We start from the raw sequence: 16,280 nt of genomic DNA, 5'->3' as shown, positions 1-16,280 counted from the left end.
ATCAAATTTAACGATGATGCTGGCTGTTTGGAGGAAGGGTTGGACACAGGTGGCCCGAGGCGTGAGTTTCTCACGCTTCTTATGGCCATTCTGAGAAATCGTCCTATCTTTGATGGACCCCCAGAAGCTCGTTACGTTGGGTGCAATTCGAGAGGTGAGTCATTTTTGGGTTAGTGAACCTAACTAACCTTAGTTAGTGAAGTGGTAGTACTTCTAAAATAAAAATTTGCAGAAACATGTGCTTATGTGTCTGTCATAAGCAGATCTAAGATTTAATTACCCACCGTAATAATTTGCTCTGTACAACAGCTGCCAGGGAAGATGAGTATTTTTTAGCAGGAAAGATGATTGCTGTATCGATTGTACATGGGGGACCGGCACCACATTTTCTCTCAAAGAACCTGGTCAACTACATGATAGGGAATCCAAGTTTCAGCGCCACTGTTGAAGATGTTCAAGATGAGGAGATAGGGAAAGTTCTAAAGCAGGTAGGAAATGACCTAGGTTTAGGAAATAGATTTATTGTATGCCAACTGGAGATTATTTTCACGTTCAGATTAAGATTAGGAAATTATTATAACAAAATAGTAATTTCGTTTTCTCAAAGCTTGACAAATCTTTTTGTTTTGAAAGGCCTGATTTCAGCCTATCTCAAGAAATGTGAAATCACAATTGCACAAAATGTTTATGCTATTTTTGTATTCATAACGAAGAAGTTGTCTAATTGATAGTTCTGTACTTCTTCTTATAATAAACTGCTTGTTTTATAGGTCCTGGAAGCTGAATCAGATGAATCTCTGCTAAATATAATTTTTCAAAACAGCGGGATGTTCCAAACTGCTGGTTGCTTCAGAAGTGTGAAGACTTCTGAGAAGAAAGCTTTTGTAGAGGAGTATCTCAGATGGTACATCCTTGACAGAAACCACAGTGCCATTCAACGGTAATTACTAAACAGTGAGCTATTAATATTATATTATGTTATAAAGATTTTAAAACTATTCTAAAGTTCGATGCTCAATACTCAAGATCAATGACATATTTCCAGTTGTTCACACCTGCCACTGATATCATGACGTTGTAATTTACTATGAAAAACTAATTGGGTATAAAAAAATTGTGATCAAATTATAGATATGAAATTACTTGATCAGATATCAAATTTAACAAGCTTCTTTCCTTAATTGATTTTGTTTTTTATCGTTGGTTGTTAACCTCTTTGTGTGTCCTTCTGAAAAATTATGTGAAATGTTGTAATATATTGAGCAATACTTTCCAAATTCTGAGTTTCACCACTTTTATCATCCATTCAGAATTTTATGTACAATAGGTATAATCTTCTTTTGTCATCATAAATATATATATATTTTTAATCATTGTCAGATTAATCATAGGTATGGCACATAAATAATTTTTCAATGTGATTTCTAAAAATATACTGTTGCATGACACAATTTTGTTTTTTTTGCACAGTGAAAACATTTTTTTTTTAAAGTTTGAAATGATAAATTTTTACTTTTAATGATGATTTTTGAGCACTGTGAAAGGTTAGCTTTACTTTGTATATTTAATTTTCTTTTCTTTTTAGACATATTGTACTACAATGTGGTTCACATTTACACAGGACTTAGAATACTTCATATCTATGCTATGAATAAAGTGCAGTGCGTATGTTTTTATCCTTAACAGATTCAAAGATGGACTGGCAAGTCTGGGGTTTTTCGCTGCACTGCAACAGCATTCCAGTGTCCTGTCCCCAGTCCTATGTTTCTCTGCCAAGGCCCTGACTGCTTCAGACTTGGAGACCATGTTCAAACCAGATCTCAGCCCAGTAGGAACCAATAGGCGGCAAAAGGAGGGCAAAACAATCGTCTTCTGGGCAGATTATTTGCTTGATTGCGAAGGTTAGTAAGGACAGATTGTGTTTTATTCTAAAATTGTTTTTTTTCCTTTGTTTTATTAGGAGGAAAGCATACATAAAAATAAATCATTTGTGCAATGCATTATCTATTAACTACATTGTTTTTAATTTTTCAGAGAAAAACACTGCTGTATGTCTAGAGGAAGTCCTGATGTTTGCTACAGGTCTGACAGCGATTCCACCAGCAGGCATGATGCCATCCCCACATCTTGAGTTTTTGAGTGATTCACCCTTTCCTGTTGCAAACACCTGTGCAAATATACTGAAACTGCCACTTTTGGAATCTTACGCTGCTTTTAGGGCTAACATGGACTTTGGAATACAAAATGCTCCGGGATTCGGATGCTACTGAAACTGAAAGAAGAGATTTCTTGGCAGTCTTGTTCTAATGCTGTTGGCATTCAGCTAATTTTGTGAATGTGAATACAGGGTCCATGTTGTTCTCCATTTCTGGGTGGCAAAGCCTTGCCATAATTTCTGAAAAGATTAGATAATATGATGTCCTTTTCAAAGTGATAGCTTTGAAAGGGACATCAGCTCATGAAGTCAACAATCCGTTAGGGCAAATTCTGTATTTTTTTTTAGAGTGGTGTATGTCTGGTTTAGGTTCACGGTCCGGGCATTTCTAATATGTCCATAATATAGTTTTTTTATATCATCTTTAAAGGGGATACACTCGGCTTTCATTTAAGCCAAGTTTTGAATCTGACCAACTCAGGTCACCAGAGCTTGTTAAAACAAAATAATATGAATCCTTTTCGCTTAACCAAAAACATTGTTTGTAATCCAATGGTATCTAGGGACACAAGAGTTGACAACTGAAATACTCAGACTAAGAAATCCTGAAATGTACCAAATCTATACTACCATGCAGTCATGTTTTTATGTGGTTATTATGGATTACATAATGGTAGGCTAATCTAAAAAACAGTATATGGTATACATTTCCAGATTTCTTAGTCTGAGTATTTCAGTTGTCAACTCTTGTGTCCCTGATGTCCCTGGATACCACTGGACTAAAAACAATGTTTCTTGGTAAGGCAAAAAGAGTTTGTGTTATTTCTGTTTAACAAGCTGTGGTGACCTCTGAGTTGGTCAGATTCGAAGCTTGGCTTAAATGAAAGCCGAGTGTATTCCCTTTTAAAATGATACAAAATTTTATATTGTAGAGCTTTGACAAATGCCCGTATCGTGAGCCTAAACCAGACATACACCAGTCTCAAATAACAGAATTTGCCCAAAGGGATTGTTGACTTCATGAGCTGATAACTATGAATAAACTGCCACTTTAGAAGGGCTATCCTTCTAAAGTGGCAGTTTATTCATAGTTATCAGCATGATTTCATATGATTTTGCTATCATATGAAAATATCTAAAAATAGATAATATTTTATGTTATATGTTCTTACCATAACAATGAGTTTTCATTTGAGTAAAATGAACAGGACACAAAATATATAAAAAAAATTTATTCAGGTTGTTTGTGTCTACAGCCTTGCTATGTGTTTGAGGAATAAATACAGTTCCATAGCTGACTCCCAGTTTTGTGACTGCTGTTGTCCATGTTGTTGCATGACTTGCTGTAGGTATTCCTCGATGTCTTTATCACCACACAACTCTGTCACCTGACTTGCTTCTGGGAAAACATCCAGATCACTGTCCTCAACAGGAAATCCACAATCTCTTGAACCATATCTGCAAAGTCAGAATATAATTAGTAATAGAATTGTGACAGATATTTTATATATTTAGTACAAGTACTTGTAATTGTCTGTTTTTTGGGGGGGGGGGGGGGTTGCTGGCTGTGTGACACAGTATAAGTGAGCACTATCAGTGACAGCTTATACAGTGTATCACAAAGTGAGTACACCCCTCACATTTCTGCAGATATTTAAGTATATATTTTTATGGGATAACACTGACAAAATGACGCTTTGACACAATGAAAAGTAGCCTGAGTGCAGCTTATATAAGAATGTAAATTTATTCTTCCCGCAAACTAACTATATACAGCCATTAATGTCTAAACTAATGGCAACTAATGTGAGTACACCCTTAGTGAAGATTTCTATAGTGTCAATATTTTGTGTGGCCACCATTATTTACCAAAACTGCCTTAACTCTCCTGGGCTTGGAGGACATGTCAAAGATGTTTTAATGGGTTTAGGTGTGGAGACATGCTTGGCAAGTCCATCACCTTCACCCTCAGCCTCTTCAGTAAAGCAGTGGTCGTCTTAGAGGTGTGTTTGGGGGCTTTATCATGCTGGAACGCTACTCTGTGACCCAGTTTCCAGAGGGAAGGGATCATGCTCTGCTTCAGTATTTCACAGTACATATTCGGGTTCATGAAATGTAACTCCCCAACACCTGCTACACTCCTGCAGCCCGAGACCATGGCATTCCCACCACCATGCTTGACTGTAGGCATCACACACTTCTCTTTGTACTCCTCACCTGACAGCTGCCACACATGCTGGAGACCATCTGAACCAAACAAATTAATTTTGGTCTCATCAGACCATAAGACCTGGTTCCAATAATCCATGTCCTTTGTTGATATGTCTTCAGCAAACTGTTTGCGGGCTGTCTTGTGTACAGACTTAAGAGCTTCCTTCTGGGGTGACAGCCATGCAGACTAATTTGATGTAGTGTGCGGCGTTTGGCGAGTACTCTTAGGGACCTCTTAGGGGTGTACTCACTTTTGTTGCTGGTGGTTTAGACATCAATGCCTTTACATAGAGTTATTTTGTGGGAAGAATAAATTTACACTGTTATATAAGCTGTAATCAGACTACTTTTCATTGTGTCAAAGTGTCATTTTGTTGGTGTCATCCCATATACTTCAATACCTGCAGAAATGTGAGGGGTGTACTTACTTTTGTGATACACTATACATTAACAGTTATAGGTTACTTGTACATAGATAATAGATGTCCTAACTTGTGCTAACAGCACTTCTGCATTATTATGTAATGTCAAGCATTATTTCTATTTGTGAAGATGTCAATTACCTGTGAGGCAAGAGATAGAGTTCGTTTGGAATCCCCCCAGGACATGATGCAAGTCTGCTTGGCCGGATCCTGTGGTTATTCCAGAGATTTTTGCATTCATCCAGGTCTTTCTGCAGAACTCTGGTGAAGCAGAATCTGAGCAAGCACTGGTGCTCAACACTTCCGTTGAAGTTTCCGGAGTCTCTTAAATCTCCAAACAAGTCCATCCAAAACTGAGACCTGAGGATACATTGAATTAGAAACGGTTCTGTTCTTTTTCATATTAAAATGATTAAAAGATTGTCTGTCTTTCTCCATGTCCATAACATTGAAAGCATGCTCTAAATCTATGTCAAACTGAATATCGCATCCTAATTTTCCACGTACAAACTAAAAATTTGTATAGCATCTGTAACCAAACAATGAAAAATTCTAATTTGGAAACAAAATATTTGCTAAAGCCTTATGAAAATAAATGTTTGAAACTAATTCAATATGGCATGTTAACTGGCAAAACGACAGCTATGTGACTGCCAACTCCATAGGCACTTCCTATGGAGTTGCCATGACAACAATAAACAAACCACAAGCTTAGAAGTAGCTTTCACCTCATCCCTTATTTATAAACAGTAAAAGTATGTAACGTCTATTACTCCATAACGATTTTTGAGTACTCTACCCACCTGTGTGTAATACTAAAATTAATATCACAAATATGTATTGTAGTACTTACTGCAGAACCTGCAAAATTTGCTTAACTAACATAGAGCTTACGTGTACTGTATGTTACTAAAGTCACCAGAACCTTGTTTTTCACACGAAGAGTTTGGACCTACTTTACAAATCGTTTTTAAACTCAGACTGTATGCTTCCACGGATTTCAGACCGTGATCAGCTTTCGCTGTACTTGACATCTGAAAAACACATATGTACCCACCTTCCTCTTCTGAAAAAAGACCACCATGACTCGATGCGTTGATTCCCTGTGGATGATCCGTAACTGTGGCTTGATGACCCAGCATAATAATCCGTATGCGCATGGCGGAGGGTACACTGTATTGCTGCCACAGTCCCGTTCTCTGTGCCGAGGTCTGTTCGTAGTCTCATTGGTATCACTCCAAGACTCTTGACACAGTTTATATAATGCTGGGCAATGACAGAAGGATTGTTGTTTGTTGCCCCACAAACAAGCCACATCATTCTTCTCGAAAATCCATCAATGCATCCTGAGACGGCCAAGCCGAATGGCTTCAGTTTGTCGTAGCCGTCTACATGCCATATGTAATTGGGCCCCATAGAGTGATAGGTGCGCCTTGTAAATCTCCTGCGAGTCCTCAGAGCGATGCCTTGAGGGTTCAGCTGCCTCAGCAGTCTCATTACAACATCACGTTTGACACACAGGTTGTGTTTTTGTTTGAGAACTTGCCACATGGTCCGATAGCCAAATAATTGCCCTGGTCCTCTCAGCTCGGCCGTAATGGCACGCCTCACTTCCCGAAGTGGAGAGTAGTTGCCTCTTCTATGTAGCCCCGCTTCTTTTAAATAAGTCTTTAGTGAACGCATACTAACTGACACTTTGTGGTTAGTCCGAAGCATGTCCAGTATCACCTCATATGTATGTCCTGAGTCAAAAGACTCTCGAATAGCAGTAGTAAGGTTTGGATCACCGAGAACATTCATGTTATTAAAAAACACGTTGTAGCCAGAATAACTTCCGGTTCAAAAGTAAAACGAGCTGTAGTCCAATCAGCGATTTCTTAGGTCTCCCACTGGGACATACCTTTTCCGTTGTGTTTTCGTTAATGTTGTTGTGTTTTCGTTAATGTCGTTGTGTTTTCGTTAATGTCGTTGTGTTTTCGTTAATGTCGTTGTGTTTTCGTTAATGTCGTTGTGTTGTCGTTAATGTCGTTGTGTTGTCGTTAATGTCGTTGTGTTGTCGTTAATGTCGTTGTGTTTTCGTTAATGTCGTTGTGTTTTCGTTAATGTCGTTGTGTTTTCGTTAATGTCGTTGTGTTTTCGTTAATGTCGTTGTGTTTTCGTTAATGTCGTTGTGTTTTCGTTAATGTCGTTGTGTTTTTGTTAATGTCGTTGTGTTTTCGTTAATGTCGTTGTGTTTTCGTTAATGTCGTTGTGTTTTCGTTAATGTCGTTGTGCTTCGTTAATGTTGTTGTGCTTTGCACCTCAGGGCCACCGTATAATCAGCAGCCAATAGCCTCTTGAGTTCCGTTGCTATGGTAAATAATTTTCTCAGCAAAGTGTGAACTGTTAGTGAGAGAGGCTGGGGCAGAGAATACTCTCTTTGAGCCAGCCAGTTTTACTGAAAAAAAGCATTGAAAACAACTCCTTTCCATTCGGGAACCGTAATACATATTCAAAAACCGTTTGAAGCGTATGAGAGGGCAATGTGTCTTCTGCGATAGTCCCGAGATTCATATCTCTACCTCACTCAGAGCATTTACAGCGATGAGAGAAAGAAATGGTTTGCCCAGATCTGAAATGTTTGAGAAATATATGGGAGAGAGCCTGAGACAGCCTGAGAAAATCCTGTCGAAATGACTTTGCTCTGAAGCACCGTGACAGAAAACCGTACGGTCTAGATAAATTTCGAAAACATTTTACCGGAGCAGACATGCGTATCAATGTCAGGACCGATTTTGATACCAATCGTGCGATATTTGTGGGCGTGATGGCGATTTCAAAATTATTTTGGGGTGAAAAATTCTCTTCATTTCTCACTCTAGCGGAGATCTAAAGGCCCTGACTCTCACTCTAATTTTAGGAAAAATGAAAAACTTTGGGTCGCTTAGAGACAAATTGTGGACAAACCGTAATTGGTATCGACGAGCCGTCTTCACTTTCGAAGAGATCACAGACGTATCTACAAAATGAAATTTGAATGGCATTTCTACGTGAATTCGTGACGACACAGAAAATCCTCAAAAATAGGGTATTTGAAGGATTTTTCCCATTGACTTATAATGGGGTTTTTTTCGTAGTTTTTTGCGAATTATGTCGCCATGTTAACCCCGAATCCCACCAAAAGTAATAGCTCCAATGGCGTGAATTTTCTGCACGTTTTGATTCCTCATTTGTAGGTGTGCATGCAGCGGTATGAGCCGCATTAACGGTTACGGATGAAAAATAAAGAATTGGGAGAATAGTAATAGGTTCCTGCCATTGCTTTGCATGGCAGGCCCCAAATAGGCAACGTGAAAACAACATGAAGCTTTACAATGAATAAACAAGTTTAAAATCTTTGTGATTCTGATACATAAATTCTGATTAATCTGGTTGTATGAAACAATGGCTGGATCCAAAAGAAAACTAGAAACAAAAAGAAAAGAGGGTTGTGATTGGCTTGTTACTCGCTATGTCACCAGGGAAAACGATTTATTACTAAAAAATAAAAACTTTAACTGTGCTCAGGTTTAGGTGAGTTCTCTGTCTTACCCGCTTCATTACTCAACACATCACTAATGAAAAGTTTGATCTTTGTTATTTGCTTGTCAAACGGAAAAAAATAAACTATAAAAGCAATTTTCAAGTTTTTTGGACATTGAACTTCTTTTATTTATGTAACTGGGTGGTATATTAGTTGAAAAATGTGTTTACATGAAGTAGCTGTAAATTCCCACTCATATTGGGCCCATGAATGCACCTTTGCCCATAGTCATTGTGCCCCTTTTCCCCATAGACTATAATTAAACGCCTCATGGACCGCTCTTGCCTATTGTTACTGAAGAGATTTAAGGCGGCCATCTTGGAGCGGTCGACCGTTCCACTCAGCTTTATGTTTAACAGACTCAATGACGTATCAGCGCATTTATCAATCATAACTCGCTAAATACTAAACAGATATTCACCAATTTTTCTGTAGACCTTATTAAAAGGTTAGCAACATTTACAAGGAAATGATTTTTAAAGTATTTTTGAATGACTGATATAAGGTTGAGCATATTTAACTATTCTTAGTGGGGAAAACAGAATAGTCAGAATAGAATGTGTTGATATTTCTGTATTATGATTATTTTACAAAGCACACAACCAGTCATAATTTTTAAATATGTTATTTAGTAATATCAATACATATTCATATAAATATACAAACACAAAATAATACAATCAGAGAGAAATAAAGATGCTTAAATAATTATTAATGCTGAATAATATGCACTAAACTACACATATTTATATGGACGTGCGTATATACATAATATCTATATAGGTTTTATTCATGTTTTCCAGCTGAGGAGGAGATTAAGAGAGATTCAGCAGCTGAGATTCATCAGTGCAGTGAATCCGTCTCTCCTTAAAGACATTCCCCACTTCTTCCTCACATGGTCTTTATGAAACCTTCAAAACAAAAACAGGAGCTATTTTACTTTAGACAGAGTGAAAGAATTCCATATAAATAAGAGTCTTTGCCACCTTGTGTGGAATAATCTAAATCAATGTTAGGGAATATTTAAAACTTTTTAAGATTTACAAAATCTCGGTTAGCCTTCATAGCGGGGCTGAACCCCGGTATTACACTAAGCTGATAGCTAATATTAGCTGTTGTTTTGTCAGTGGACATAAATACAGTATAGTAATATTCTAATCACAAAATATAAACTGTAATATGTCCATCTTACTTGTGAAACGTTATCCCCCGAGATCTCGCGTCATTAGTCTGTCGATCTGAACACAAATATCTGGCAGTGCTGAGGCATCTTCTGCTGTTTTGGTTTAGCCAAGTAGGAGGGACGACCGCTCCAAGATGGCCGCCGTATTTCCTACGCCAGAGCAGCCATGCGGGGTCTACTCATTATATTATGTCTATGCTTTTCCCCACCTTCACTTCCGGTTCACAGCATTGTCGGGCTTATTAGTGCAGATAGGCACCGGGTGTGGCAGCCAAGCTATGAGTGTTGTTGTGTGCAGTTGGATGTCTGTCGGATGAGCGCTGGCGCCGCAGGATCATCAATATATGTGCTGCTGGTAGGATAAATGGATTTTTGATGTGTCACTTGTGGCTGGTTCTGTGTAACGTCAGTGTCGCTTTTTATATTGTTGCTACTAGGCCTGTCACGATAACAAATTTTGCTGAACGATTAATTGTCTCAAAAATTATTGCGATAAACGATAATATTGTTTGAAGACCATTTTACACTGATTTAATGGAAATGACGTAATAATGCATGCGATTTCCTGCCAAAGATAGATGCACTTTATTTTCAAAAGAACACTAAACACTGGAACTGATGAACAAAACAAAACAACCAAAACCATAAATAACATGGATTCTCAGTCTCCATTAATAAAAAATCTACTTGAACAAAAATTAAACAACATAAAGCCAAAGTGGAAATAAATACTGCATTCAACCAAAAGAGTGCAGATTATAAAGTCTGTATATCATGTTGCCCTATAGTAATAATTAGATTTAAATAGAGAAGATGGGCACATCGACTACCCGATGCAATAGTTCACACTACACAATCCCCCCCCCCTCTCCATACGACAATTTTAGAACGTTGATCGTTCTCTAAGATTGTCGCTTGCGATTTCGTAACCGATCATCCTGTAGTGTGTGGTGTGTGCTACTAATTTGGTTTGCAGTTGTTTTAAGTCTCAGACTGCTCCTAGTGTTTGTTCTGGGTTGCTGTGCTTCATTGGGTTTTAAATTAGAATAATAAAGTCTATTTTTAATATTATAAAAGTATGTATAAATAAAATATATTTTGTATACTACTTCTGTTTCATAATTTTAAGCCAGACTTGCCTGGGTACTTTTAATAGGGAGAGCCTAGGCCACTTGATATTATTTGAAACTCCACGTCGTCTGTCACGATCCGGGTTTTCTCATGTGTTACACCTACGTATGAAACATCACCTCAATGCAGCAGTGGCTTGTTGATTGGACTTTTATATGAGGTTTAGTTTGACAGATAATAACACCTCTATTATTGTTTCATGCTTTTTGCTTTGCAAGGCTTAACTAGCTTATATATGCACGTTCCAATTAGTAATTACCTGAGATCATTGGATGAAGCTGAAGTTGGTTTCCGATTCCAGCTTCTGATTCAGGAAATGGCTAAAGGGCGAGTCCACTTAATTTTTCACTACCTTCCACATCTTTAATAGAGTCTAGTTTAAAAACTACAACAGCTAGACTCTTCTGACCTGGACTGGGTTAATCTGCTCTCACAGCAGAATATTTATAACCATGTTTCTGATTTGTGAAACTTCAATAAAGGTTGATTTCACCACTTTTTTTTTAAATCTCTGTTATAGTATAACTGCTCAAATTCCCAAACTACCATAACACCTAAACTCTTGAAACCTGGACAAGATTATTTTCAACTAACAGCAGAATATTTAAAACCATGTTTGTGATTTGTGAAACTTTTATCCGATTTGTGGAACTTCAATAAAATGCCATTTTTACCCATCTTTGCATCCAGCTCATATTAAAACTGCTCTAATGCCAAAACTACAACAACTACGTATTTCAAACTTGGACTAGATTATTCTTCTCTAATAGCAGAATATTTTAATTTATGTTTGGGATTTGTGAAACTTCACTAAAGTTTAGATTACTATTCACACTTGTTCCATGCAGTTTTTTAAAATTCCAAATCAATTCTAATTCAAAACCACTTTATTAATCCTAATGGGAAATTAAATGTTGGTGTTACTCATGAATTCTCCCAAGAGTTATTGTAGATGGAGATGGTTGTTGGAAGGAAAGATCTTCTGCAGCCGTCTGTTACATAAAGTTTCACAAATCAGAAAAAAGTTTCACAAATCAGAAAAAAGTTTCACAAATCCCAAACATGGATTTAAATATTCTGCCATTAGAGCAGAATAATCCAGTCCAGGTTTTGAAGAGTGTAGTTCTTGCAGTTTTTAAACCAGAGTCTATTAAAGATGCGAAAGGAAGTGAAAAATTAGGTGGAATCGGAAACCAACTTCAGCTTCGTGTAGTTAAAGGAGGAAAAGCCATAAAAGGTCATTTTATTTCTACATCAATAAACCATTTTCACAGCGTAATTGTGATTCCTGCGTTCATTTACCGGTTAACAAAACATTTATACGGGAAAAGAACATTTACTAAAATGATCCTCATACAGAAAGGTGCAGACATTTAGACCTTAACCTGCATCCAAACGCTGGTGGTTCCTACCTATTCGGTGTAAGATTATCTGGGGCCTCCGGGAGAAATCCAGCAGTCTGCGATGATCATCCATCTCTTCCTCCGACTTGACGATGATTTCTTTAAACTCTGTGAATGTTTCTTCAGCAGCAGTTAACGGCTCGTTGATAAACTCGTTTAGAGAAACAGTCGAACATTCAACCAAACAGACCATGCGCCATTTTCTTCTTCTTCTTCTTCTTTGGGATTTTATGACTGTCGATCATTCATGTCATTGCATTACCGCCACCTTGTGGATCTTACGATCATCACATCTAAAGATTTCTCATACAGTGCCAGTTCTCTTTGAAAGACGTAAAATCTTTTCTTCCACTTTATCTAAATAAAACAAATACAATATTAGTATTCCAGTTTTCCACAAATCCAAAGTTAATATTGTCTTCTGATTCGTATCTCCTACATCCCGCAACATGTTTCACAGTTTCTTCACTCCACCAGATCAGAACCTTTCCTATAGTTTCCGTATATCCACAATGATCGCTGCTGCTTTGTTCGGAGTTACCGCTGGTTCCGCCCATCCTGTGGCTTATTGAGAGCCAATCAGCACCGGCTTGTTCACTGAATTGTGCGGTGCTGGTGGTCGAGTGTAAAAGACTTTTACCGGTTTTATCTATTTGATTTTTCTACCGGTAATTTAATAATAGTTTGTATTTTTTTCATTTTTAGCTCTGAGGCTTGAAGGTGGTGCGTTTGGCCCAGATGGTGGCGCCCCCTGTTGCTGTGGCTGTCCCGTGATCAACATAAATCGATTGAGGGAAATCCAACGAGTGTGTGACGTCACGGTGTTTGGTGATTCTTTGCTCGGGAGCCTCCGATCCAGAACCTGTCAGCACCTACCGCCAAGCCTCGGCAACTCAGCTTAGTTTTTCCTAACTTCTTCTCATCTACATAGAGGTATTATTTAATTTTACTGTTTTTATTTTAATAAATTATTATAACTTTGAAACAGTGTCTATTGCAATTCACTCTAAATTTCCCCTCTCGCTGCTCCTCTTTTTATTCAGACTTGGGAAACCCTAGTTACAGAAGTTAACAGCTGCTAGAAAAAGCAAATTAAAGTAAGATAAATGAGTACATATGAAAATAAGAAATTTAAAATCTAACAAATAGCTAAAAATTGTAATTTATACCAGGTGAGTCTTTCTCCCCTACAATGTGGACCGGTACCAGTACTGGACTGATTCTGATCCTTCAAATGATTTTAACATAACTTAGAAGTTGATGTAAAAATAATGTTTGTTTTGGCCACAAAATGATTATGCTCAGCAGCAAACAACAAATCACCAACTACAGCATAGAGCAGCTCATCCATGTAGCAGCTATGTAGCCTGACGTAAAAACATTTTGCTAGACAATGTCAAACATTGAGAAGTTTAAGTTATTGTTATCAAACCTTATCAAACACGGAGTTTTGAAGCCAAAAATACCTGAGAAATATACAGAGCCAACCATGAGAATCAACTCGTTTAAAGTTTAAACTCAGGTTCACACAAACACAAAGACCCTATAAATGTTGGGCTGTTGAACTGGACCATTCAAGCTAATTTTCTGTTAGCAGCTTTACAAATCTTTTACATGACATTACCAAGACACATTAAAACAAACCTTTATCTTGGCTTTTTTCTATTCTTCCATATTGTTTCTTTCTATCAATAAAAAATTATTTCTATGTACATTATCAAATATATATTATTGTAAAAACAAACCACTTCATAGTGACATTGTGTGGTTTTGATATTATGACAGAAATTATTACTAAGAAAAATAAATAAAATCAGCTCCACTGAGGGGGCCCCCTAGTGGCCCTGGGGCCCTTAGTGGCTGCTTAGTTTGCTATGACTTGTGCCGGCTCTGGCAATGAAAGCAGGAAATTTAATTTGTGGTGAATCTTGCATTTTCCTTCAAGTACAAATCCATTTTATTTCATTTGAAAAGATTTTAATCAGAGTAAAACTGGTAAATATAATTTGAAAGAAAACTCAATCTCATTTTACTTTAAAGACAAAACTATCGCAAATATTTTTTTCCAGATTTAAAAAAAACCCCACTAAATTCTGTACATTCTAGTTTTGATTTTAAAAACTTTTAAAATAAACCCCACTAACTCTCTCTATTGTACAGAATAATACAAATCAATCCCTCAAGTCCAATCATGTGAGAATGTTCTGGAAGGGAGTCCATGTCCGGTCAAACTCTGTTAATGCATGAAATAGTCAGTGGGCCCCCAAGCCTCTTCATCTATCAGCATCAGTACTGGCACTCCTCAGGGCTGTGTGCTGAGCCCTCTGCTCTTCACGATGTTCACACACAACATACAGTTTGACATAAACTGTATGTTAATACAATAACATACAGTTTATCATTATTGTTTTTTGATAAAGACTATGCCAAAAAAAGAACAAGAAAACATCTCTGAAGGAAAATGTGTCATGGTTGCACATCTCCAAGTATCCAAATGATCACATTTAACAAATACAACAATTTTCAGCTTTATAGACATGAAACCCCTCCAGTCTTTCATTCTAGTTTTAAACCAAATCAGTTCTATAGTGAACCTCAACATAGAACATGTATGGAAAATGCTTCTACTGCTTTTCACCTGTGTGACGCCTCAAGTGGTGAATTAAACTCACCTTGAGACGAAAACTTTCTCCACAGGTCACACATGAAAACGGCTTTTCACCAGTGTGAATCATCATGTGCCGAGTAAAACTAAGTTTTCGACTAAAACTTTTTCCACAGTTCACACATGAAAACGGCTTTTCACCAGTGTGAATCATCATGTGCCGAGTTAAATCCCGTTTTTGACTAAAACTTTTTCCACAGTTGACACATGAAAACGGCTTTTCACCAGTGTGAATCATCATGTGCCGAGTTAAATCCCGTTTTTGACAAACTTTTTCCACAGTTGACACATGAAAACGGCTTTTCACCAGTGTGAATCATCATGTGCAGAGTCAAATGCTGTTTACGACTAAAACCTTTTCCACAGTTCACACATGAAAACGGCTTTTCACCAGTGTGAATCATCATGTGCAGAGTCAAATGCTGTTTACGACTAAAACCTTTTCCACAGTTCACACATGAAAACGGCTTTTCACCAGTGTGAATCATCATGTGCTGAGTTAAATGCTGTTTTTGACTAAAACCTTCTCCACAGTTCACACATGAAAACGGCTTTTCACCTGTGTGAATCATCATGTGCTGAGTTAAATGCTGTTTTTGACTAAAACCTTTTCCACAGTTCACACATGAAAACGGCTTTTCACCTGTGTGAATCATCATGTGCTGAGTCAAATGCTGTTTACGACTAAAACCTTTTCCACAGTTCACACATGAAAACGGCTTTTCACCAGTGTGAATCATCATGTGCTGAGTTAAATGCTGTTTGTGACTAAAACTTTTTCCACATTTCACACATGAAAACGGCTTTTCACCAGTGTGAATCATCATGTGCTGAGTTAAAACCTGTTTTTGACTAAAACCTTTTCCACATTTCACACATGAAAACGGCTTTTCACCAGTGTGAATCATCATGTGCCGAATTAAAACCTGTTTGTGACTAAAACCTTTTCCACAGTTCACACATGAAAACGGCTTTTCACCCGTATGAGTTCTCATGTGAGCATCAAAAGCAGATTTGAAAGCAAAACACTTTTTACAGATGTCACATGAGAAAGGTTTTCTTCTTTCCTGATTTTGGTTCTCAGCTTCAGCAGCTTCCTGGAAGATGACTTGGTTCCTGTTTGGTTCTGATTCAGTGTGGTCTGTTTGCTCATCAACAGGAAACAACATGCAGGTATCAGTCTCCTGTTTTAATCCAATCTGTTCTTCAGCCTGACTGCAGTAAACTTCTTTCTCTTCCACTTTTATCTGCTGGTGTATGAGATCCTCCAGCTCTTCTTTTATGTGATGATCTTCTGGCTCTTCCTGTTCTTGTTTCACCTGCACAGGTTCTAACTCCTCCTGGTCCAGAGTGGATCTCCTCTCCAGGTTATAAACGTTACACTTCAGGGAATCTGGGGAAGAAAACAGAGAAAAAGAGTAATTGTTAACTTTACTGAAGTAAATCGTTTAAGGCAGAAATGAACAAAAATCCATTTGAAAATTCAAGAGCGTAGACAGAGATATAGATGAATCGACATATCCAGCTGACATTTGGAGAATTCTCAAA

The 16,280-nt window shown here is 37.6% G+C and overlaps 3 protein-coding genes across 3 annotated transcripts; 1 reads left to right on the top strand and 2 right to left on the bottom strand.

Annotated features, from left to right (window-relative positions):
- The first annotated feature begins 44 nt into the window (after positions 1-44).
- LOC116730949 (G2/M phase-specific E3 ubiquitin-protein ligase-like) lies at positions 45-3,219 on the top strand. Its single transcript, XM_032580522.1, has 4 exons — positions 45-154; positions 771-940; positions 1,687-1,901; positions 2,035-3,219. Exons 1-4 carry the CDS (start codon positions 113-115, stop codon positions 2,268-2,270), a joined length of 663 nt encoding a protein of 220 aa, XP_032436413.1. The 5' UTR covers positions 45-112; the 3' UTR covers positions 2,271-3,219.
- A 99-nt stretch (positions 3,220-3,318) lies between these two features.
- LOC116730921 (uncharacterized) lies at positions 3,319-6,732 on the bottom strand. The gene is made up of 3 exons (XM_032580494.1): positions 5,846-6,732; positions 4,930-5,148; positions 3,319-3,613 (listed from the first exon to the last, which is right to left on the bottom strand). Exons 1-3 carry the CDS (start codon positions 6,586-6,588, stop codon positions 3,406-3,408), a joined length of 1,170 nt encoding a protein of 389 aa, XP_032436385.1. The 5' UTR covers positions 6,589-6,732; the 3' UTR covers positions 3,319-3,405.
- A 7,884-nt stretch (positions 6,733-14,616) lies between these two features.
- LOC116730969 (gastrula zinc finger protein XlCGF8.2DB-like) lies at positions 14,617-15,718 on the bottom strand (the record flags this gene model as incomplete). Its single annotated transcript, XM_032580543.1, has 2 exons — positions 14,617-15,002; positions 15,079-15,718. Coding segments are annotated over 2 exons (951 nt in total), but the record flags the coding sequence as incomplete, so codon positions are not given.
- Positions 15,719-16,280: the final 562 nt, after the last annotated feature.

Source organism: Xiphophorus hellerii, chromosome 13, assembly GCF_003331165.1.
Source record: "Xiphophorus hellerii strain 12219 chromosome 13, Xiphophorus_hellerii-4.1, whole genome shotgun sequence".
Lineage (NCBI taxonomy): Eukaryota > Metazoa > Chordata > Actinopteri > Cyprinodontiformes > Poeciliidae > Xiphophorus > Xiphophorus hellerii.
This window is presented reverse-complemented; position numbering and strand designations above follow the sequence as displayed.